The 24,914-nt window shown below is 40.9% G+C and overlaps 1 protein-coding gene across 2 annotated transcripts in view; it reads left to right on the top strand.

Moving 5' to 3' along the window:
* NDUFAF5 (NADH:ubiquinone oxidoreductase complex assembly factor 5) overlaps window positions 1-4,018 on the top strand; it is a 37,006-nt gene extending 32,988 nt beyond the window's left edge. Inside the window, exons 9-12 of one of the 2 annotated variants that reach the window (XR_747016.2) lie at window positions 1,221-1,318; window positions 3,254-3,337; window positions 3,665-3,747; window positions 3,908-4,018. Coding sequence is in view for 1 of the 2 variants with exons in the window: in XM_010355260.2 (XP_010353562.1) it covers window positions 3,254-3,337; window positions 3,665-3,747; window positions 3,908-4,000 (260 nt within the window). In the remaining variant the exon portion in view is untranslated. The remainder of the gene's footprint in view (window positions 1-1,220; window positions 1,319-3,253; window positions 3,338-3,664; window positions 3,748-3,907) is intronic. The other variant, XM_010355260.2, reaches the window with a different exon arrangement.
* Window positions 4,019-24,914: the final 20,896 nt, after the last annotated feature.

Below are 24,914 nucleotides of genomic sequence, written 5' to 3'. Positions count from 1 at the left end.
CAAAGTGCTGGGACTACAGGTGTGAGTCTCCTAAAGGTTTTAAATAGACCATATATTTTCAGGAACTATGGCCTAATACTTTCAGATGCTTTCCTAGTGCTTCTCTTTTTTTTTAACTGTAACATCTGTTACAGAAATCAGATGTCTTAGTTTTTGATACATCTTATCCTTAGGAATATTAAGAGGAATTATTTAAACTTATAAAATGATATTTAATAAAATAGATACAATCATTAACAGGTTGGTTTTATATACCTTCGCTTACCGTTTATTGAGCATCTACCCATGTGCCAACCGCTGAGCCAACGGTGGAAATACACAGTTCCTGATCTCAGGGAGCTTATATTGTAGTAGGGAAGAAGAAACACACAAAGATAGAGACAGACTCATACATTCAACTGAAAATGAAATCATTTATAATAAAGTACAAGGAGAAACACAGGAGGAAAAGGCCCTAAGTCTGCTTAGGGAGTCAGGAATGCTTTTGCAAAAGAGGCAGCACCTAAGCAAAAATGAGTTTGCCCGGAGAATGAAAGGTGGGTTGAGGTTTAAGAGAGCTAACATTGCATCCACATGGAGGTAGAATAGGATATGCACATCCTTCACTCTCCTGATTAAGGAATGGTACCATAATCCAGTATTCCTTGAGTATGTAGAACGGGGAGATGATGGGAAATGATATAGGATCAGAGGTTTCTACATTTTTTTCAGATTAACATTGTAATGTCTTGGAAGAATTTTGCATAGAGTGGAGAAAATGAGACAGATTTGTGTGTGTTAGAAAGGTCACCTTCCAGCGTTGTTTATGAGGCATAGTTTATGAGGAAGGGAAGACTAGAGCTAACATGGTTAATCTGTTTTGTTTTTTTTTAAATGTATGAGGAAACCTAGGCACAGACAGAAGTTAAGTAACTTGTTCCAGATGATAATAATTAGTGAGTGGTAGAGCCATGATTTAAACCTAGTTAAGCAGCCTGATTTGTATGCTGAAATCTTAGCCATTCTCCCATGGAAAAAGTCAGAGGCAGATGAGATGGGAAGAAGCATAGTCAGGCGGTGATGGAGGCAGGGAGACCGTGGGAGACTTTCAGGTGTGCTCTTCTGCTGACTGGAAGACCATGTTACTTCCAAATTTGTTTCTGGTATTTTACATTTGTGGTATATATTTTTTCTTAATGGTTGTGGTGTGTCTCATTGAAGCTGCTATTATTAATTCACAGAAGAAAAGTCCAGAATGTTGACCTAATTTTACAAAACAAGCTGAATATCAGCTGATGAATGCATGAGAAATTTTCGAGGCTTTCACAGTGGTCTTAAGGTAAGTTCAGTTATTTTTTTAAACAATACTCAGTATTGTTTTTAGTAAGCCATAATAAATTAGGTTTATTTTTAATAAGCAGTTGAACTTCACCTTAAAAACACTGTGAGAGTCTTAAACAGTTAACCTGCTAGCCAGATTTTTCTGTTATCTCAAAGCCCAGGGCGAGTTGGAAGTCCCAGAGTTTCAGTTTTTCCCTGGGTGGTCTTCAGTAGAGGTCCCCCATGATGCATTAGGAGGTGTTACTCTTTTATAGGTGGCAAAACTGGAATTCAATAGAGGTTGAATGACTTTGCCCCCAGTTATGTAAGAGTTAAAACTGGGAGTGTGATCCCAAAGTCCACTCTTTCCACCATCTCACACTGCTTCAGCAAGAAGGGAGGTTCAGTGTGGCAGTGTGAGTGGCTTGTGAGGGAAGGTTGGAGTGCTGCACCGTTACGCCCTGTGCTCTGCAGTAGTGCTCTTGAATTTCTGTATGGCTGATGTAGGTCAGACCTTCAGAGAGTGTTACACCTACTAATCTTAATTAGTATATGCTAATACTGATTGTTTAGAAGGCAGTTTAGGATTTATAGTACATCACATGTTTATCTTTTCTACTGGTGTTGTCCATAACTAATGCATAATTAAGCCATAGCAGCAAGAAGTTGAGCAAAAATGAAAGCACCATACCTGAGCAACAGACTCTTCCAATGTGAGACCCAGTTTACCTCTGGTCACTTGATATGGTTAAAATGTGAGCACTAGAAGCCTTTAAAGAGCCTCTAGTCTGGTGGCTTTGAAGACCACAGATGATTGTCACGAGGTCATCCAGCTGCTTCATGACACCAAGAATATGGTCCACCTTTTTCTTGATGATAATTAACCTACTAGTTTGTGTCTGTCATTCTTCATGAATTGGGGCTGTTGCACTTACAGGATTTTAGCAGCAGAGATTCATTATTTTAGGGAATAGTAGAAATCTTTTGAGATTGAAGAGAAGAAAAAGGTTTAGGTGCAGCTAATTTGTTGATTGTTTTTAATAAGACCATTGAAAATGTGATAGATTATTATTTTTAGACGGAAAGAATACTGATATTGCTAAGTTTATTCATTTCTTGATTAGTGAAAGTAGAAAAACAAAACTAAGGTAACATTTGATCATGTAGTAAAGTTTAATATAGAGAACACATGAAGGATTTTTATTTCTGAAATTCTTTTAATTTTGTAGAATGGCTTAAAATGTGCTCAGAGTAAATTTAAGTATTTGTATAAAGAAAAATCAAATATACAACATTAATCTTAAATGAACAATAGGATAATGCTTAACCTAGTTTTTCACCATCAACTTGAAGGAAAGAAGTCTAAAAATTTTAAAACATTAAGAGAAGTGCCTCTAAAAGAATGCACATAATTATTTCCTAATGTGAGATTAGTGAAAATTAGTAAAATATTGTAAATCTGAGAACACATAGTAGCTTTGGTAACTATCTAATGAGTTTCAAAGCCATCTTCCAAGTTTCACAATCATACTTACATTATGGCTTAGGAGTGAGGCATTGTGGCACTGACCTGTCTTCCTCCAAAGAGCAGCTAAAAGGAGCATGAGATGTGACATCCTTGGTAAAGTTCTCGCCAACTACTGACAACTCACCTGGGGTGGCAGTCACCTGGGTTTTGCCCAGCAGGCTTACTTTAGACCATTGCTGGCAAGTAAAGCATTGTGGGGCTGCCTCCTGAAATGTCACTTGCCTGTCTTAATATTCAAAAAGTTTCAAGTAGTTTCGCTTTGGAGTCACTAAGAAGCCTGGCTATAATCTGAAAGTGAAATGAGATTTAGGTTTACATGATCCTTAGAGAATGAGGACAGGCAGATGAGATGGGATTAAGTCTGTGGTGTTGAGCTGTTCAGGGCGTTTGCTGTATTATCTCAAACTACCTGTAGTGTATTTGTAGGTATGGGTGAGAGTAACTGTTCTTGGAATAGAAAAGCCCTGCTGCATCGAGACACAATGCTGGCAGCTGCGGCCGTGTACAGAGGTAAGGGATGACCACTCTTTCACCTGCCTCACCATGGCACTTGTGCTGTATCATGTTGATTCCTTTCACGTTGCCAATGTATTTGCCATTCCCATTAAGGCTCCCTCAGACTTCATGTCCTTCCTCTCAAAACACAAATCCTGTGGCTTTTTCCAGACAGCCTTTACGATTTCCTTACCCTAAGTATTAATAATTTTTCATGTAAGTTGTTCTCAGAATCTTACGAATATCCTGTACCCATTTCTTTTTGAAGAACATGACCTTTATTGAGGAGAATTTTTTTCCTACTTGCATTTTTTCAGACTTTAACCATTATTGTCTTTTTAGAAATGTACAGAAATGAGGATGGTTCAGTACCTGCCACATATCAGATCTATTACATGATAGGATGGAAATATCATGAGTCACAGGTAACATTATTAAGGTGGATCACTTTTCTTAGTGGGTTCATGTTCAGATTATTGTTTACTAACTGGGGGGAAGGGGTAATATAAGACAGCATTAATGACTTTAATTGGGACTGTGTATTATCTATCTATTTCTAATATCTTTAATCTTTATTATTTTCAGGCAAGACCAGCTGAAAGAGGTTCTGCAACTGTGTCATTTGGAGAACTAGGAAAAATAAACAACCTTATGCCACAGGAGAAAAAATCACAATAAATATTTATTCAATGTTAATGTTGTCCAGAATTTTCATCAGAAATGGATAGCTTTCACATCTAAAATTATTACATTTTGAAGCTAGAAGCACTCTGAGCTATTTACTAATAGACTTTTCATATAATTAGGAAAACCTGATATCACATCTGTATTAACCATTTCAGTTTCATATTGTTTCTGTTTTCATAAGGATACTGCTGAGTGTCTTTGCAGATTGAGCCTAAAAGCAAAGAAAATATTTCCCTAAAATATTTGCAAATAATGTTCACATATGTAAATGCCTGGGAAAATATTACTCATGCTGACCTTTTGTACCTTTTTCTCCTGCTTTGAGCTTTTGTTACTTCTGCGAAAGGACCACAGCCATGGAGATGAGAGGAGGAACAAGTTAGTCGGTTCTTTAAAGTTCTGGCTCATTTAGATTGAAAAACATAGACTTTTTATAATTACTATTGTAAGGTACTTAAGCCAAAGTTGTATTTGTCATACTGTTTTCTTTGCCTTGAAGAGGAACAGATGAATATGCACCTTCTCCAGAGTTATGTGGTTTTAGAGTTTAGAAGAGCATGTATCTTTATTAAATCCCTCCTCAACTCTTTTTAAAGCATCTGAATTTAACCTTATTTCTTTTTTACCTTCATGGTATGGGTGGGACCACCGTGGTTTTACACCCCACCCTACCTTAGGGAAGAAGAAAACATTAAAATATTTAAAGAATTACAGAAGCAGAATCACATGTAAAAGTCTCTGCACAGTCATCAGTTTATTGTTAGGCTTTCCTTTGTAATTTCAGGGCTTAAGCACTATTGTCCTGATCTAAGTTCACAGTCCTGTTGTTGACAAGGAGGGTTCAAAATCATTTGGAGATAATCAAGCTCAGACAGCTTAGGATAGGTGGGAAGAATGTAGAGGAAGCAGGGAGAAGGCTGAGAAGCAAGCAGGAGTGAGCGCTAGGTGTGTTGTTTCCAATTAGCTGTTTGCTGTGTTTTCCGTTTAACCTGGGCACTGCCCCAGCCTCATCTTCAGCCTTCAGTGATCTATGATAGCATTTCCTTCTGTCTCCTCTCAGTCTCTCTCTCTTCTGCCTTCCTTCCCTCCTTTATGGTATTAGCAGCAAGCTCTCCATGTGTCGGGGCTGTGTCTTAGCCTGTACATAGCACATGGTGCTTTGTGCATAGTAGATATTCAGTTAAATTTTGAACTAATATTATATGACAGACTTGCCCTTTGAAAGACTAAGTTATAGTTAAAAACCAAGATTTGTAGGAGAAAAAGAAATTATTCTTCTCTTCAATTGGAAAAATCATCGATACCTGAAACTGGGATACGCTTGGTAGCTTTTTTGTTTTATTTTAACACAAAGTAAACCTGTGAAGTAGAATTTGGTGTTTTGTTTTTTGGGTTTTTTTTTTTTTTTTAGCTTAATTTTTAGAACTTGAAGACAGAGAACAACAACAAAAAACAAAAAATTCTGTGCTAGCCGGGTGCAACGGTGCATGCCTGTAGTCCCAACTGCTTGGGAAGCTGAGGCAGGAGGATCACTTGAGCCTAGGAGTTCAAGGCTGCAGTGAGCTATCTGTGCCATGGCACTCCAGCCTGGGCAAAAGAGGAGACCTCATCTTAAGAAAAATCCACCAAAAACCCTGTGTTTTAAAGTGCAAACTGATGATGGGGGAATGGGTAAATTCCGGGAGTCTGTATTTCCAAAAGGACATGTGTTTATGTGCATTAATACTTGTTTTTGAAGAACACATCTCAAAGTGTTAAGTGACTGTTGCTGAGGAAGGAGACTGAGGGACTGGGTGTGTCTGTGTCGCTCTGTTTGAATGTCTGTCGGGGACATAGAAACTAGGAGGGAGACTTGTACATTTCACTTTTTAAACTTCCTGTAAATTTTGAATTTTCCAAGCAAGAATATTACTTTTGCTTATTTAATGTCGGTGGAGTTATATGTGCATGGTGGGTGGAGCTAAGGATTACTCTACCCTGGCTATCCCATAAAAAACTTCATTTGTTTAAAAAAATTAAGGAAAGAAAACACAGCTAATTGAGGACCCTTATTGTTTCATGTGAGTGACTGTACTGAAAACATTTATTTTAGTGTGTATAACACTAGTGAAATTATTTTTTTAGTTGAAATCTGCTCAGAGTATGCTATTAAGCTTTCATTGTTCAGAGCCCTCAGGAAACTGATTGTTCTGAATAACCACATTTTCCAAATGATTAAGAGCCCATCCTTTTAAGCAATGAAACTTAAAAAGTATTTATTAAACATTTTTCAAAAATATGTTACATTCTTAAATGGTATATGATAATCATTTTTTTTTTTTTTTTTTTGAGACGGAGTCTCGCTCTGTTTCCAGGCTGGAGTACAGTGGCACGATCTTGGCTCACTACAACCTCTGCCTTCCGGGTTCAAGTGATTCTGCTGCCTCAGCTTCCCAAGTAGCTGGGATTACAGGTGTGTGCCACCGCGCCGGCTAATTTTTGTATTTTTAGTAGAGACAGGGTTTCACCATGTTGGCCAGCGTGGTCTCGATCTCTTGACCTCATGATCCGCCCACCTCAGCCTCCCAAAGTGCTGGGATTACAGGCGTGAGCCACCGTGCCCGACCAATAATCATTTCTTGATAACCCCACAGTTATTGTCATAAACTCAAATTGTACTGTATTGCTTGTTCCCAGACTAGCCCCAAGAATGCTGTGGTTGGTTTTGTGTATTTTCCAGCACTTTTCTTATTTGCTGTCAGTTGTCAATTTCAACACCTTGACCAAAATGAACTTTCTTGAGTCATTTCTTCTGTTTTGCTATAAGATTAGAATTCATACTGAAAGATTTCTAGGACTTGTGTATTAAGGCAGGGAAAAGGAACTAGGTTCTTTTTTTTTTTTTTTCCAAAGGAACTCCTTTGGAATAAAATGCATGAGCTTTATTGGTTCCTTTAACAGGTCTTCATTGAGTTTCATGTGCCAGGCATCCGACTATTCTCTGCTTTTATAGTTGTCAGTCTGACAGGGCTCTAGTATGTGCACACTGTGACACCTGTTGGCTGCCAGGAGACTGGCTTATTTCCTGGTTCTTAAGCAATATTCCAGGTTGTTGGCCTGGAGAATTCCAAAGGTGGCAGTAAATATGAAAATTTATATCTATAAAACAAAGAGTTTTTGCTTTACAGGAAGAATTTGTAGGATTTATTGAGATAATAAGCTACCTATATACATCAAGTATGTGATATGATTGTAAGAAATTACGGAAATGTGTAAGTCATGAAGTACCTGTGAGGGAAGTTTTGTATATTTTTCAAACTCTTAGTACCATTTTCATCCACTAGGTGGAAACAATTACAGTACAGTATGACCCGCATTAAAGACATGTACAGTTTTTTGGCCAGGCGCAGTGGCTCACGCCTGTGATCTCAACACTTTGGGAAACTGAGGCGGGAGGATTGCTTGAGCCCAGGAGTTTGAGACCAGCTTGGGCAACGTCATGAAACCCTGTCTCTACAAATAAAAAAAAAATTAGCCAGGCATGGTGGCACATGACTGTGGTCCTAGCTACTCAGAAGGCTGAGGTGTGGGAGTATTGCTTGAGCCCAGGAGGTCAAGGCTGCAACAAGCTGTCGCACCACTGCACTCCAGCCTGGGCAACAGCAAGACCCTCGTCTCCAAAAAAAAAAAAGATGTACAATTTTTATATTGATTATGTATTCCTTAAGTAGGAATGGAATAAAAGTATTTTACCATGGATTGGCTTCTGTGAAGGAAAGAAGTGAATATTAGTAGATATTTGGCAAAAAGAAAGATAGTTAATGCAGTTATGATTATTCTGTTCCTTTGTAAGTTACCGTTAGCCTCTCTTGCTTAAGAAATATTTTGAGCTTTTTGGGGGAGGGGTTGTGGTTAATGATGTGAAATTAATCTTCAGGAAATTTATCATAAGCAGACTTGCCTTTTCAGATATTGGTATATTTTAATTCTCTACCTGAATACATGACAGATACTTTACCATGCTGGTTTAAAAAGCATTAATCTGAAAATATTAGAAGGTAGGGTGAGCACTGGTAAGTTATTGTTAACAAATAAGGAAATAATGCTTTGCCATCTGTGGTGGTTTTAAAACCTATCCACAAATTTTTGACATGCTTCTCTTTAAGACAGGACACTTCAATCCCCCTAAGTACAGGCTGAGTTTAGTGATTCCCTTCCAACAAATGGATGGTATGTCGCTTCTGAGACTAGATAATAAAAGGCATTGCATCCTCCTTACTCTCTGTTGGATCATTCACTCTGGGGAAAGCCAGCAGCCATATTGTAAGGCCACTCAACTCCGTGGAGAAGACCTAGAAGTGAGAAGCAGAGGCCTCCAGCCAAAAGCCATGTGAAGGAGCCATCTTGGAAGCAATTCTCCAGGCCCAGTCAAACTTCAGATGACTGTGGTCCCAGCCAATGCTTTGAGCACAACCTCATAAGAGGCCCTGAGCCAGAACCACCTAGCTAACCCACTCAAATATCTTACCTACAGAAACTGAGATGATCAATGTTTGTGGTTTAAGCAACTGTGTTTAATTTGTTACACAGCAATAGATAACTGATATGCTATATACTCTCTTCAGGAGGTATAAGGGTGGGCAAGGTATTCTGGGTTGTTACTTTTAAGTATAAAACATAGGCCGCTTATTTACAATTAGGTAAAGTTAATGTAAACTATTACTTTTGTTCTCAGAGAACACCAGACCTAAAATGCTCTTGCCTGGAGGTTTGATTCTGTGATATCTTGAACTAACTTCCCAAGTTAAGTTTAGTAGGCCTCAAATTTTATTTCCTGGGAATATTAGGATAAATTTTTTGGGAGCCTCGATGGGCTAATTTTCAAATGAAACCTGAGAATTTGGGAAGAGTGACCATGAGAATTCAGTGAGCTACACAACTGCACACAGATTCCTCAGCCAGTCCCCTTCTGCCCTAGCTGTTAAGTTGCAACAGCTCATTAGGATGGACTGTTGACACTGCATACTCGTTATCAGGCTCACAAATGAGTACAAGGATGTGGAAATAGCAAGGGCTCTCTAAAGCCAGACTTGATCCTGCATTGTTAGCCACTGCTAAAACCAGGCAAAAGTAAATTGCCTGCACTTTGAAAGTGGCCATTGTAACCCAGCCAGTGTCTAGACTCTTCATTCAGGAATCTCACGTGGGCGGCCAGGATGCCCGTTGCTAGTTCTGTGAGAACAGGTCTGGTGGTAGAATATCAGGAGCACTTACCAGGTATACTATTAGGAGTGTTTGTGCTCATATTGTGAGTGGGAGATTGGGGAGAGAATTCCAAAGGAAGAATTGCCAGTCTTTGCCATAAAAGACTATGAAAGTCGAGGAAGGGTCAGGGACTGGGAGTCAGGTGGTCTGAGTTTAGTGCTGGCCCTGTTTGTTCCTAATGCTGGGGCAGACTCCATCTCTCTGACCTCAAGATCTTCAGCTGTAAAATTACAGGTTTGCTAATTGGTGAGTCTCAAAGGAGGGTACAAGCCTGCCTTTCACGTTCCTGAAGGGCTTTTTCAAACAACACTTCCACCTTTCTCTCCGTAGTTGAGTCACAGCCACAGGGAGCTCATGTCAGAGGTGGGAAATGGTTGTGAGCCATTGGACAGGATGATCTCAGAGGAGCTTTTCAGCTTGACCCCAGAACCTGGGTCCCAAGGCAAAGTGGACAGGAAGTCCTCCCATCTTTACAGTTTCTCAGACTCACTGTTGACCTTTGGGGACTTCTTTTCCCTTCAAAGTAAACTTTGACTTCACCTGAGGATAGGACTTAAGCAGGAAGCACAGCATGGTTTACCTTGGGTCCCCTAATCTTTAAAAAGTGAGTGAGAATGCTGGGGTTTTTTGTTTTTTCTCCTGGGCTTAAGCAATTCTGCCTCAGCCTCCCAAGGAGCTAGGCTTACAGGCATGTACCACGATGCCCAGCTCAATAATGCATTTTGTTGTTGTTTGAGGTGGAGTCTGGCTCTCTCGCCCAGGCTGGAGTGCAGTGGTGCCATCTCGGCTCACTGCAACCTCCGCCTCCTGGGTTCAAGTGATTCTCCCACCTCAGCCTCCCAAGTAGCTGGGATTACAGGCCTGCACCACCACACCTAGCTAATTTTTGTATTTTTAGTAGATACAGTGTTTCACCATGTTGGCCAGGCTGGTTTCGAATTCCTGACCTCAGGTGATCTGCCTGCCTCGGCCTCCCAAAGTGCTGGGATTACAGGCATGAGCCACTGTGCCCCGCCAAAGAATGCATTTTCATTTTAAGTTTCTGGGTCACAAAGGAGGGCCCCAGACCCTTATATATCCAGCATGGATAGCCTTCTATATTTTCCATAGAAGATGACATTTTCTCACAGGCACCAAGCATTCAGCATTTGGGAAGTGTCCCTTTGTTTTGCATAAAGTTCCCAGTTACTTGTCTAGGTGACAAGTCCCGGCTGCAGAGCAGGAAATGCTCAGGCTTCAGGTGGCAGCACTCTGGAGGACCAAGTAAAGAAACAGGTACGGAAGTACTGCAGTCTAACCAAGTCAGGTTGTCCGTGTAATTTCCTGAGGAGCCAACTGGACACTCATGGTTCTCCACAAAGGAAGCTGCTTTTAACCTGTACACAGTTGTTATGGATTGGTAAAGCCTTCTCGAAGGCTCCCTGTACTATGCTCTCACCAGGCAATGTGCTAAGCCTTAGATATCCATTCTCAATTCACATTGCATCCTCAGTTCCCTATGAGATAGCTATTAGTACTATTGTCCCCATTTGTCAGATGAGGAAACAGGCTTAGGTTGTGACTTCTCCAAGGTCACATAAGTGACAGAGCCAGTTTTGACTTCAGTCTTGTATATGAAGGAAACAGTACAATTAATTATTGTGGTATGCTGCCTTCTTTGGAAGTGGAAACCTTCTGTGAGCTCCCAGCCTTTCTTCATATCCTCCGTTCCACCATACTCTTGTACACTCCAGCCAGCATATTAGAACCAGTCAGGTGATTCCACCCACTGTCTCCACACATGCTCAGCCCTGTTCTTGAATCCTTGTCCCCGCAGAACTGCCTGCACTCCAAACTCTTCTACTGGGTCCCTTCTACTGGAAGATCAGTCATCCTTCATATCCAGCTCAAGTTTATTTTTCTTTTTTGTCCCAGGCCATCTTGAACTTTTGTTAGTTCCATTTCCTTTAGCACTTTGTACATTGTTTCCTGTTCATGAATTCTGCCTCTTCAGCTAACTGTTTAGCTTCCTCGAGCATTGGCACTACAATAACCAGGGTTCCAACAGCCACAGGGAAAGCCCAGATAGAGTCACTATGAGCCCTGTGAGCACGGCACAGCAGGAGATGGGAAGGACAGGCAGTTAGCATCAGGCACATTCAGCTGCAGCTTCTAAGGATCAACCACTCAACTGAGATTCAAAGCTAGACTCCTATCTCAGGGATCTGGGTACCAAGGAAAAAGAGACATGCATGTGAATGATGGGGCAGAAATACAATTGCTGGGACTGGGAGACAGGGAAGGCCTGGCTTTAGAGGGCAAGACTAGAACCATGATGTGAGGCCAAAGCAGGGCCTGCAGCACAGCTGACGGCATTATGTTATGGGGCAGGGTAGATTCCCATCCAAGCAAGATGTTCAGCTGTTGTTAGATATAGGGTGGCCCAATGGAGTAGTGGCTAGGATTAGCATGAGTTCTGAAGTCACACCCTCCCAATGGATCCCCTTTCTACCAGTAACTAGCGTACCTTTGTTAAGTTACTCAGCTGCTGTGAAACGAGAGCTGTTCTTCAAAGCATCAGTATAACGCTTAGCAGATAATAAGCATCACACTTCTTAGGCTTAGGAAGCCAAGCTCATTAGATGCCTTAAGTGCTTGGTACAATAACTCTTATATTTATAGGTGTTACAAAAGGAAGTAGAGGTGGAGCAGAGGAGATGGAGAGGAGAATTTCCAGAGGTAAATGTGGTTAGTGAAGCTGAGGTAAGCACGTGGATATCTTTCCTGTAAGGCTTCTCAGAACCTTTAAAGTAATTCTGAATCTCCCAAAGCAGAGTAAACTTTAGGACATCATCCAGACTTAATGGTCCAGTAACCCTTTGATCAAGGAGCATCATGCAAGACCTTTTTTTTTTTTTTTTTTTTTGAGACATTCTCGCTGTGTCGCCCAGGCTGGAGTGCAGTGGTGTGATCTTGGCTCACTGCAAGCTCCACCTCCTGGGTTCAAGTCATTCTCCTGCCTCAGCCTCCCAAGTAACTGGGACCACAGGCGCCCACCACCGCGCCCCCCTCAATTTTTTGCATTTTTAGTAGAGATGGGGTTTCACCGTGGTCTCGATCTCCTGACTGTCCGTGTGAAGAGACCACCAAACAGGCTTTGTGCGAGCAATAAAGCTTTTTAATCACCTGGGTGCAGGCGGGCTGAGTGCGAAAAGAGAGTCAGCGCAGGGAGATAAGGGTGGGGCCATTTTATAGGATTTGGGTAGGTAAAGGAAAATTACAGTCAAAGGGGGCTTGTTCTCTGGTGGGCAGGAGTGGGGGTCACAAGGTGCTCAGTGGGGGAGCTTTTTGAGCCAGGAAAAGAACTTTCACAAGGTAATGTCATCACTTAAGGCAAGGACCGGCCATTTTCACTTCTTTTGTGGTGGAATGTCATCGGTTAAGGCAAGGCAGGCATTTTCACTTCTTTTGTGATTCTTTAGTATACTTCAGGCCAGCTGGGCGTATATGTGCAAGTCACAGGGGATGCGATGGCTTACCTTGGGCTCAGAGGCCTGACACTGACTTCGTGATCTGCCCACCTCAGCCCCCCAAAGTGCTGGGATTACTCAGTCCCAGCACAATGCTAGGCATTGTACAGGCTTGTTAAATAATTTGAATAATTCTCGAAAAATCTACATTCAGTTATCAGAATCTGTTCACCTGCAAAATTGTTTATAAACTTTCTCAAGGCAGTCAGTGCAATGGTTAAGTATTGGCTATATGGTCTTGGACAAGTTACTTTACCTCAGCTTCCTCTTCTGTAACAGAGGGATGATGGGCCTGGCGCAGTGGCTCATGCTTGTAATCCCAGGACTTTGGAAGTCTGAGATGGTGGCACACACCTGTAATTGCAGCTACTCAGGAGGCTAAGGCAGGAGAATCGCTTGAACCCAGGAGGCGGAGGTTGCAGTGAGCTGAAATCGCGCCACTGCACTCTAGCCTGGGCAACAGAGCAAGACTCTGTCTCAAAAAAAAAAAAAAAAAAAAGAGGGATGATGATACAGTATTCTTCCAGGAAGGCAGTTGTGAAGATCAAATGAGCTAATAATACATTCAGTTAGAACAGTGCCTGGCACATAATAAGCATGATATGTTACTTATTATTATTCTAGACAGAATGAACTTCAGGGAAGCTTATAAGGATAAATTATTGACTGCTGTTGTAGTGCTAGCTTACCATTTGTTCTACATTCAATTGCCTCTTGCTCACTTGGAAGACTGATTAATAAACAGGTACTGCTTAAAGTCACTGTCCCTTTTTAAAAAAGAATAAACCACTTGACTCAGACAGCTATTTTGCTTCTATGGCAAAATCTAAATAGAATTCAAATATAAGAAATTCATTTTAATGCTTTATTAGGTAAAGGTTGAACATATTTTCTTTTAGAGGCACTTCATCTTTACCTAGAATTATTTTCTGATTAATGAAAATACAAGTTAGGATAATTCATTTCACACCAGCACACGCCTCAGAAAACAGGAAGTAAATGTTTCTGTATTGATACAGGTACAAATGCTGGATGAAATTAATTAGGTGGCCAAAAAAACAGCTAAGAATTCAAATCTCGCAGCCTAAAAATTAATTTTATGCTTGCCACACATGAAAAGATTTTAAAATTTTTTTGGTATAGACAACTATAACAACACCTCTTAACACCTGAGAGGCTAGAGTGAATTATAAAACTTTTGAGCTGTAGGACATTAGAGCAATCTTTTTGTGCAAATAAGGAAATTGAGTCCCACAGAGAGGGACTGACTTGCTTGAGGTCATAGCTAGGAGTGGAGAGAGAGGACATAGGTGTTCCAGTGTCTTGCCCAGAAATCTATGGCAGGCTTGACAGTTATGCAACCCCAGCTCAGTCACAGTCCCAGACAGTGCACCTGCCCTCCACAGGAGATGTAGAGGAATGGTGTGAACGTTCTCATGGTCCCTTGGGGAGCTCTGCATTCCAAGGACCTCCAGTGAGGAGTCCTTCACAAAATCCAGAGTCACTCCACATTGAATTTGTTTAGAGCAAATTTCTGTGTTGCGGGTACAGTAGACCTCAACATGGGCTGTGTGTTGAGAATGAAAACAAAAAATACTGTTCCCTGGGTCTCACTGCCAGGGATTCTGATTAAATTTGGCATTGGGAGTTTTAAGAGCTGTAGTCCCTGCTCCAGAGCAAGAGTTTTCTGAGCAGAGAAAACTTCTCCATGAATCACAGGCCCCTTTTTACCTCCCCACCACTCTGTTGCAGTCAGGAATTTTGAAGAAGTGCTGCTGCTGCTGTTGTGTTGGTTCTGGAAACACGTGTGTCATTGCACACTTCATGATGGACTTACATTAGAGAGGGAAGTTGTGTCAGACTGGGCTGGGAGTGAAGCAGGGTGGGTGTGGACAAGTTCTTCATTCAGTACTTATTGAGCCCCTACTATATACAAAGCTCTGGACACCAAGAGATGAGAGGAACCTGATCACTGCCCTCCCAGAGCTCACAGCCCAGCCGACTAGAGACCACAGGGAAGCTGACATTGTGCCTTTTCTTGGGACCAAAAATACTTTGATTGAGGCACCGATGTGGAAGGCACTGTGCAATGCTCATACCTGGATAAATAGAACAGGGTCACTGCCTTCGTTACACTGGTATAAGGTGACATGGGCACTCAACCATAGTTCAACGTAGAATATAAGAAGTGCCAGAAAAGATGTCTAACCATGAGACTTACCAGTTCCAAGGAAAGTGAGTGCTGTTTGTGTGGTGGAGAGGGTGGTATCAGGAAAGCCTTCATCCATGTTTTCGTTCATTCCACCCAAACCACACCATGCCAGCGGCTGGGGTGTAAGGAGGAAGAAATCCCAGCCATTAGGAGACCTCCAGCCAAGTGGAGCAAAACAACAATAAACAATACAGTATCTCTTCAATTCTAAGTGCCTTCGACTGCAAATTGCATCCTGATTTTGGAGATGTTAAAATTTGGAAAAAGATGTATTTTAGAATTAACGGAATAAAGGAGTAATAGATAATTCAGATGCTTACTATCGACCAGGCACTGTCCTAAGTGCTTATATGTATCACTTTTTACTTATCTAATAAAAGGCAATTACATGCAGTCACAAGTGGCTTTTGGGAAACACAGTGAATAAATGAGGAAGTGAATGAATAAACGCTAGAAGAATAAACCCTTAATAAACCCTTTGTCTTCCATCCTTAGACCATCTGGAGAAGGCAGTTCCTGGTCTAAGAATTTAGATCCTTACAAATGGTAATTTCCAAACTTTAGTGTTGTCAAGGAAACCACTAAGAGATAGATATAGATAGCTCGGTAATGATCCCATTCCTTATTTCTCACAAGTCCAAAGAAGTAGTGGGGTGTGTGTGTGTGTGTGTGTGTTGTGAGGGAGAAGAGAGATACAAAGAATTAAAAAACTATTACAGGCAAGGCACAGTGGCTTACACCTGTAATCCCAGCACTTTGGGAGACCCAGGTGGGCAGATCACCTGAGGTCAGAACTTTGAGACCAGACTGGCCAACATGGTGAAACACTGTCTCTACTAAAATACAAAAATTAGCCGGGTGTGGTGGCAGTCACCTGTAATACCAGCTAGTTGGGAGGCTGAGGTTGGAGAATTGTTTGAACCCGGGAGGCAGGGGAGGTGGAGGTTGCAGTGAGCAGAGATCATGCCACTGCACTCCAGCCTGGGTGACAGAGTGAAAACAGTCCGGGCGCCGTGGCTCACACCTGTAATCCCAACACTTTGGGAGGCCGAAGCGGGCAGATGATGAGGTCAAGAGATCAAGACCATCCTGTCCAACACAGTGAAACCCCACCTCGACTAAAAATACAAAAATTATCTGGGTGTGTTGGCTTATGCCTGTAGTCCCAGCTACTCAGGAGGTGGAGGCAGGAGAATCACTTGAACCCGGGAGGCAGAGGTGAGATCATGCCACTGCACTCCAGCCTGGTGACAAAGCAAGAATCCATATCAAAAAAAAAAAAAAAAAAAAAAAGAGAGAGAGAAAAAGGAAAAGAAAACAACTATTACTCTTTTAAATCATTACACAGAGGGCTAACTTCATTTTAAAGGAGGTTGCCATTGCAAATTGTGAGTTCCTGAGGAAAACAGGATCCATTAATTGCATTTAAAGTTTGGTGAGAAGGTCTGCAAATAATTGGAATTCTTGTCAAGGGACCCAAAAATCCTACTTTAAAAACAGTTCTCTGGATGATTCTTATGTACACTAGATTTTAAGAATCATTAGTTTTGTCTCAGTCTCTGAAATAAGGAGGCATATTTGCCACACACACTAATGAGACATAAATAGGGACTGGGGTTTGAGGATGCAAAACCTACTCAAACTGCTTTGTCATTCTCCCATCCCTCCCTCACTGTACTTCCCAGCCAAGTAAATCACCAGCACCCAAGTTCTTATTCCAGGGTCGGCTTCTGGGAGAACTGGAACTAGTACAGGGAGTTTGACCTTATCCTGAAGGCAATGTACAATCACTGAAGACTTTTTGGCTTTTTGTTCTAGAGATGGGGCCTTTCTCTGTGGCCCAGGCTGGAGTGCAGGAGCACAATCATAGCTCATTGCAGCCTGGAACTCCTCAGCTCAAAAGGGATTCCCCTGCCTCGGCCTCCTGAGTGGCTGAGAGAGACTGCAGGTGCAAGCCACTATACCTGGCTAATACTGAAGAGTTTTAATTGAGGGAGTGGCAAGCAATTTCTTTTTTAAAAAGATCTTTCTGGGCTAGGCACAGTGGCTCACACCTGTAATGTCAGCACTTTGGGAGGCCGAGGTGGGCAGATCACCTGAGGTCAGGAGTTCGAGACCAGCCTGGCCAACATGGCAAAACCCTGTATTTACTAAAAATACAAAAATTAGCCAGGAGTGGTGGCAGGTGCCTGTAATCCCAGGCACTTGGGAGGCTGAGGCAGGAGAATCACTTGAACCCAGGAGGCAGAGTTTGCAGTGAGCCGAGATTATATCACTGTCCTCCAGCTTGGGAGACAGAGTGAGACTCCATCTCTCTCTCTCTCTCTCTCTCTCTCTCTCTCTCTCTCTCTCTCTCTATATATATATATATATATATATATATATATATATGATCTCTCTGATCTCTCTGGATACAGGATGGAGAATGGAATCAAGGAGATAGAACATTTAGAGTAACAAGAGCCCAGGGGGAGAGGTAGAGGCAGACTGTGCAGGGGTGAAGACCATGGATGAGGATTGAAAGGGAGGAGGGCAATCAATAGGACTTCATGATTGATTGATTGCTTGGAGGTGGGGGAAGGATGGGGAGTGCTGGATGAAACTGCCCTGGGAGAATGTACAGACTGAGGAGAAAACAGCACACAAGGAGGGATCTTTCTTCCCATTTGAGCTGGCTCTTGAAAGATGGTGAAGACTTTTTAGAAAACGTTTTTTTTCTTAGCTGGGCACAGCAGCGTCCTCCTATAATCCCAATTAGGGAGGCTGAGATGGGAGGATTATTTGAGCCCAGGAGTTTGAGGCTGCAGTGGGATATGATCACACCACTGCACTCCAGCCTGGGTGACAGCAAGACTCTGCTTCTTTAAAAACAAAAACAGACAAACAAAAGAAGCACGTAGGTAGAAAACATCTTTTTCTAATTACCCCCACCATCATTATAAAAGTTATACTTGTTCATTGTGAAAACTTTGGGAAATGTTTAAACCCTGTAGTACCATCAATCACTGTTAAAATCTCAGTGTATATCTCTCCAGTTTTACTAACAGCTAGCTACCTAGATAATAAAAATCAAATCATCCTATATACTGTATGGTGTCCTGCCTTCTTCACATCATACTATGCTGTGGGCATTTTTCTGTCATTCTTTGTTAAAAAGTATGAGTTTTAATGGCTACATATTTCATTGTGTGAATGTACCACACATTATCTGATGATCTCTATTTTTAGGACTATGTCTTTTCCAACCTTTTTTTCCATTATAGATAGCTACATGATGAGTAGAATAAATTACTAGGACTAGAATTGCTGAACTAAAGTACATGAACATATTTAGGGCTCTTGATATTTATTATCCCAGAATAATTATGCCTCTGTACATCTCATACTAACTGGGTAGGTCAGCTCCAGGAGGGCAGGGGTTTGGGTCTGTCTTGATATCCCCAGGACCTAGAAAGTTCCTGGACCCTAATAGATTTTCGATAACTACTGAATGCTCAAAAATTATGAATGAACAAAGAGCAAGTGATTGAATGTCTCACCATACCCTCACTATACTGGTTACAATTATGTATTAGATCTTTAACATTATATTACTGTTTTCATTGCTAGGATTATTAAGTATCAGCTCACATGGTTTCCTGTGGAAGGATAGTGACTAACTTTGGCATTTGATGAGAACCAAGTTCAAATACACTTATTAGCTGTGTGATTTTTGAGTCTTGCTTCACTACTCTTTTTTAAATGGACATGATAGTAGTATATCCCTTATAGAATCACTGTGGTGAAGAATGATACATGCATAGACTACTCACAGTGTCTGTAAATAGTGGCACAAATAAATGTTGGGTATGTGTTAAATTGATTGTTTATATTTTCACATCCTCTGCCCATTTTTTTTTCTAGTTCATAGTTTAAGTATTACAGTCCTTAACTCACTGACACATTTATTATGACATTTACCCTCATTTCTGTCATTTTGTATATGGTGGCTTTCTTAATGTTCCAAAATTTTATTTTATTTCTACCCTAACCTGTGCAGTTTTTCCTTTGTGGTGACTTTCATTGCTTTGGTGCTTAAAAATTATTTCCCCACACTGGGATCTTAAACGTTATTTTTTTAGGTTGGTTTAAATTTTTTCTAGCCTTTTTTAAACGGTCCTGCACAATATGGTTTAATCTATTGTTTATTTTTGTCTGTGGTGGGGCATATATTAATTAGACTAGCCTAGATTAGGCAGCAGTTACAAATAAACTCTGAAATGACGTCACACAACAAAAGTTGATTTCTCATCCAGGCCTAGTCTATGTAAGTTGGGGAGAGGATCACCATGTAGTGAGTGACTGGGAGATCCACACGCACTCCGTCTGCTGCTAGCGCCCTCTCATCCGATGTTTTCTAAGTTCTTAGCAGGAAAAAAGAAGGGTGGAGGAAGCACAGCAGCTTTCAATTGCTTTGGCTTTCTAGAAGTGACAAATTCCACTCGTACTCACAGTTCATTGATCAGAACTAGTGACCTGGGCCCAACATAGTCACCAGGAGGCTGGGAAATTTCGGGGAGCATGTGGAATGTTGATTAATGGGTGCCCACTGTCTCTGTGAGAGGGGGTGAGGGAATAATCTAATTTTTTCCTGAAATTAGCCCAGGATCCCTTTTAAGTTAGAGATTGTTAACAGTTACAGTGAAGTTTAAGGAATAAAATAGCATTCATATCCCCCCAAACCCTAACTTAACAATTGTCAAGATTTTGTTATATTTGTCACCATTTATTTTTTATCACAGCTTTGAGATGTTATTTGTATACCACAAAATTTGCCCTTTTATAGTGAACAATTCAGTGGTTTTTAGTATATTCACAGAGTTGTCCAACCATTACCAATATTTAATATTAAGACATTTTTCATCACCTCCACAAGAAACATGCCCATTAGCAGTCATTTTCCACTTTGCACCAACCCCTGGGCCCTGGCTACGACTAATCGAAATACCTTCCGTCTCTGGGAATGTTCCTGTTCTGGATATTTCATGTAAATGGAAGCATACAATATGTGGCCTGGCTTCTTTCACCTAGCATAGTATTTTTAAGGTTCATCCATGTTGTTACACGCATCAATACTTCATTACTTTGTATTGCTGAATAATATTCCATTGTATGGATGTGCCACATTTTGTGTGTCCATCTATTGATGGATATTTAGGTTGTTTCCACTTTTTGACTATTGTGGATAAAGCTGCTATGAATATTTGTGTACAAGTTTTTACGTAAACATGTTTTCAATTCTGTTAGGTGAATACTAAGCAGCAGAATTGCTGGCTTATATAGTAACTCTATGCTTAATTTTCTGAGAAACTGCCAGACTGCCTTCTGCATAATGCATTCTGCTGTTCTGTAGGTAACTATTAGGTCTCGTTGGTTTGTAGTGTTGTTCAGGTCTTCTAGTTCTTTATGATCTTCTGCCTAGTTATTCTATCCATTATTAAACATGGGATATTAAGCAAACGTTGTTGAATTTTCTACTTCTTCCTGTAATTCTGTCAGTTTTTGCTTCATGGATTTTGGAGTTCTATTATTATGTGCATATATATTTATAATTGCTGTATCTTCTAATGAATCTCCCTTTTTCATTATAAAATGTCCCTTTTCTCTCTAATACCATTTTTTTTTTTGTCTTCAAATTTATTTTGTTTAATACTAGCATAGCCACTTTTGCTCTTTTGGTCACAGTTTGCATGGTATACCTTCTTTCGATCTTTTACTTTAAACCTATTCATGTCTTTGAATCTAGAGTATGTTTCTTGTAGATGGCATATGGTTAGATCATGCTTTCTAGAAAATTATTTCTGCCAATCCCAGCAGAGATAATCACTGTGATGAAACATCCATTTTCATGTGTGCTTTTGCAGAATTTTCTAATATATTACATATATAGATACAACTCTTTCTTTTTTTTTTACAAACTGTGACCAAATTTTATAAACTGTTTTGAACATGTTTTTATGTTTTTTTCCACATCACAATAAAACATGGTATTTCCAAGTCAGTAAGTATTAATAAATGGCATCATTTTAAATTGCTCTATGTTGTCTTGACTAGATTTATTTATCTAGTGTATTATTTAGGTGATTTCCAATTTTTTGTCATTATAAGTAACACCAGGGAAACAGCACCTCATAGTTAATTTTATGCATGTATTTGGTTGTGATTTACTATAAATGTCAAGAGGTGGAATTGCTATAAACTCGCAGACCACCCACTCTAGACTCAGCAGGCCAGACTGTCAGTTTTCCCACACTTCAGTCTTTTTTTTTTTTTTTTTTTTTAATCAGATCACTTAAAAATAACACAGATGTAAAATGCAGTCTGGACTTAGGGGGAATATTTGCCTCGATGGTTAGTTCCCAGTAGCTCAATCATGTAGTCTCCTGCTTTCTTAGTCAACTTGATGAAGTTTTAATTTAATGGCATCCTATTATGGACTAAAATTATGAATAGGCCAGTACAGGGAGAAACTAAAAATAGAACCAGAAGGTTGTCAGTGCTCTTTTGAGGAACTTCAGAAGACCTTATGTTAATAACTGTCCCAGGAAACATCAGCCCTGGGCTAATTATTATAGGCCTAAGTGCAGAAAGCTTTTGCTTTTGCTTCTTTCATTTTTCAAGGACTCTAGTTCCCTTACGAGTGCTGAAGTTCTCAGCACTCTGTTTCCTTGGTGTGTCCTGATATAGAACATATTGGAAAGATGGCTTGGCCACAGGCTGCTCTTAAAACTACAAAATTTGTGCCTAGATCAGTTGTATTTGTCTAAACCCAGGTCAAAAAAGGGCTTCCCCATTCTAGATTGTAAAATCAAACGAAATCCACTTTTCTTGTAATAGTTTTATAGGTTCATTTATTTATTAGATTTAAATCTTTGCTTGTGTGAAATTTCTTTCAATAAAACTTGTGAGATAGGGATTTGAATTTATTTTTTCCAGTGGGCTACCCTATACTACAGTACACTTCTGGATAACCTACCATTGCTCCTTTTTATTTTTTAGAGTCAGGATCTCACTCTGTCACCCAGGCTGGAGTGCAGTGGTGTGATCATAGCTCACTACACTCTCAAGCTCCTGGGCTCAAGTAATTCTCCCACCTCAGCCTCCCAAGTATTAATAGGTAGGACTGCAGGCATGTGACATCATGCCTAGCTAATTTTTTAAATTTTTGTAGAGACGGGTTTCAAACTCCTGACCTCAAGCAATTTTCCCACCTCTGCCTCAGTGTTGGGATTACAGGCACGAGCTACCACACCCTCCCTTCTCCATCGATTTGAAATGCCACTTTATGTATCTGGGTCATTTCTGGATGCTCTACGCTGTCTTATTCAAATGGATTAATTATCATAGCTTTACATTTTATTGGCTTGTTTAGCTATTTCTTTCTGATTACTCTCCTTTTCCAGAATTGTCCTTGCCATTCATTTACATTTATTTATTTATTTATTTATTTATTTTTTGAGACAGAGTCTCGCTCTGCCGCCCAGGCTGGAGTGCTGTGGCCGGATCTCAGCTCACTGCAAGCTCCGCCTCCCGGGTTCACGCCATTCTCCTACCTCAGCCTCCCGAGTAGTTGGGACTACAGGCGCCAGCCACCTCGCCCAGCTAATTTTTTTGTATTTTTTAGTAGAGACGGGGTTTCACCGTGTTAGCCAGGATGGTCTCCATCTCCTGACCTCGTGATCCGCCCGTCTCGGCCTCCCAAAGTGCTGGGATTACAGGCTTGAGCCACCGCGCCCGGCCTACATTTATTTTTCCTTATAAACTTTGGAAGCAACTCACCTAGTTTAAAAAGCACTTTGTTAGTATTTTTATTAAGAATGTATTATCATTATTATGTATGAGACAGAGTTTCGCTTTTCTTGCCTATGCTGGAGTGCGACGGCGCAATCTCGACCCACTGCAACCTCCACCTCCCGGGTTCAAGCAATTCTTCTGTTTCAGCCTCCTGAGTAGCTGGGATTACAGGTGCGCACCACCATACCCAGCTAATTTTTTGTATTTTTAGTAGAAATGAGGTTTCACTATGTTAGCCAGGCTGGTCTTGAACTCCTGACCTCAGGTGATCCACCCACCTCAGCCTCCCAAAGTGCTGGGATTACAGGCGCGAGCCAGCATGCCTGGTCAAGAATATTATATTTAAAGATTAATTTTGGGAAAATTAACCTCTATATTTTGGCACTGTCCTGTTTGAACACAATAGTATGTTTCCATTTATTCAAATTTTATAGATGATTGTTTAAATTATTACATCATTTCCTGTGATATTATATAATAAGAGGTATATATTTGGTTTTCATCCCTGGTTCCTGGCACAGAGCTTCTAAAATTCTTGTACTTTCCTAAGTGATTGGGGTGCTGAGTGTCTTTTACTCTAATATTTGGTCATTGACCCCAGTTCTGGTTCCTGACAAAGAGCTCCTAAATCCCTTGGAATTTCCTGGGTGATGGGAGCATCTTTTGTTCTAATCCGGTGACTCTTGATGGGCTCCTGGCTAGCTTCAGGATAGGGGCTGGTTGCCAGAAAGACCAAGGCCTGATCAGGAGCTTGGAACCTTGGAACTTTTTGCCCCACTGTACATCTTTCAGGAAGGGGAGAGGGGCTGGAGATTGAGTTAATAATTGATCATACTTATGTGATGAAATCTCCATAAAAATCCACCAAAGGCGGCGTCAGAGATCTTCCGGGTTGGTGAACACATCCATGTGCTGGGGGATGACAGCACACCCCAACTCCATAGAGGTAGAAATTCCTTCACTCCTCGGGGGCTGTTCCAGAACTCACCCTATGTCCTCTTCATCTGGCTAATTATTTCTCTCCTTTACAATATTCTTTAATAAATCGGTAAATGTAAGTAAATGTTTCCCTGAGTTTTGTGAACCATTATAGCAAATTATCAAACCTGAGGAGGGGCTTGTGGCAACCTCCAATGTGTAGCCAGGGCAGACAGAAGTGTGGGTAACCTGGAAATCCACTACTTGTGATTGTCATCTGAACAGGCAGTCAGTCTTGTGGGACTGAGCCCTCTGATTTGTGGGATCTAAAGCTAAATCCAAGTAGTGTCAGAATTGAATTGAAATGTAGGACACTCAGTTGGTGTCCAGAGAGTTAGAGAATTAGTTGCTGGAAAACCTCCCACATATTTGATGTCAGAAGTGTTCCATGAGAATAGATGAAAACAAAGTCTGTTTTATTTATTTTATTTCATATTTCTTTTTTATAACCCCAGTCCTTTCTTTGGCATGAATTAGAATAACTTGTCACTTTAACCTTAAGAGAGAGCTAGGAATCCTCATCTATTTGTTCACTAACGTATTCATTCATTCATTATTCATTTATTGTGTAGGCACAATGCCAGGTGCTGAAAACACAATGGCGAGCAAATTTTACAGCGGCCCCTGCTTCCACAGAGTGTACAATGTACTGGCTATATAAATAAATACTGATTTTATTCCCAACCCGGTATTTATCTCTGTGTCTTCTGGAATGCTTAACATGATCTTTCCTTAGAGTTTTTCTTTTTGCTATAGGTTCCCTAAAAACCATACTCTTGAGACAAGGATTTGAGTACAGTAGTTTATTTGGCAAGAAGTGGGAAGATGAGGGAGTGGAAAAGTGGTAGGGAAGAAAACCAATAACAAAGCGTTAATGAGCAGATTTCTGCGGTGAACAACTGGGGCTCAATCCTGCTGAACACCTTCTGAGAAACTTCACAGAATGTACTCTGCGCATCAGTCCACCAAGGGTCAGGGAAACCGTTCCTGCCTGTCATTGGTGGAGGGGTGCTGGGAACATTAAGCATTAACTCCCGGGCACTTCTGGTCTACCTTTCCTTGGCCAACAGTGCTCCTGCAGCCAGAGAACCTCCTCGGGGGCAAATGTCTGAGGTAGAAATCCAAAGAT

The sequence above is a fragment of the Rhinopithecus roxellana genome, chromosome 13 (genome assembly GCF_007565055.1).
Source record: "Rhinopithecus roxellana isolate Shanxi Qingling chromosome 13, ASM756505v1, whole genome shotgun sequence".
Classification (NCBI taxonomy): Eukaryota; Metazoa; Chordata; class Mammalia; order Primates; family Cercopithecidae; genus Rhinopithecus; species Rhinopithecus roxellana.
The sequence above is the reverse complement of the archived record's forward strand: the minus strand, read 5'-3'. Positions and strand labels throughout refer to the sequence as shown.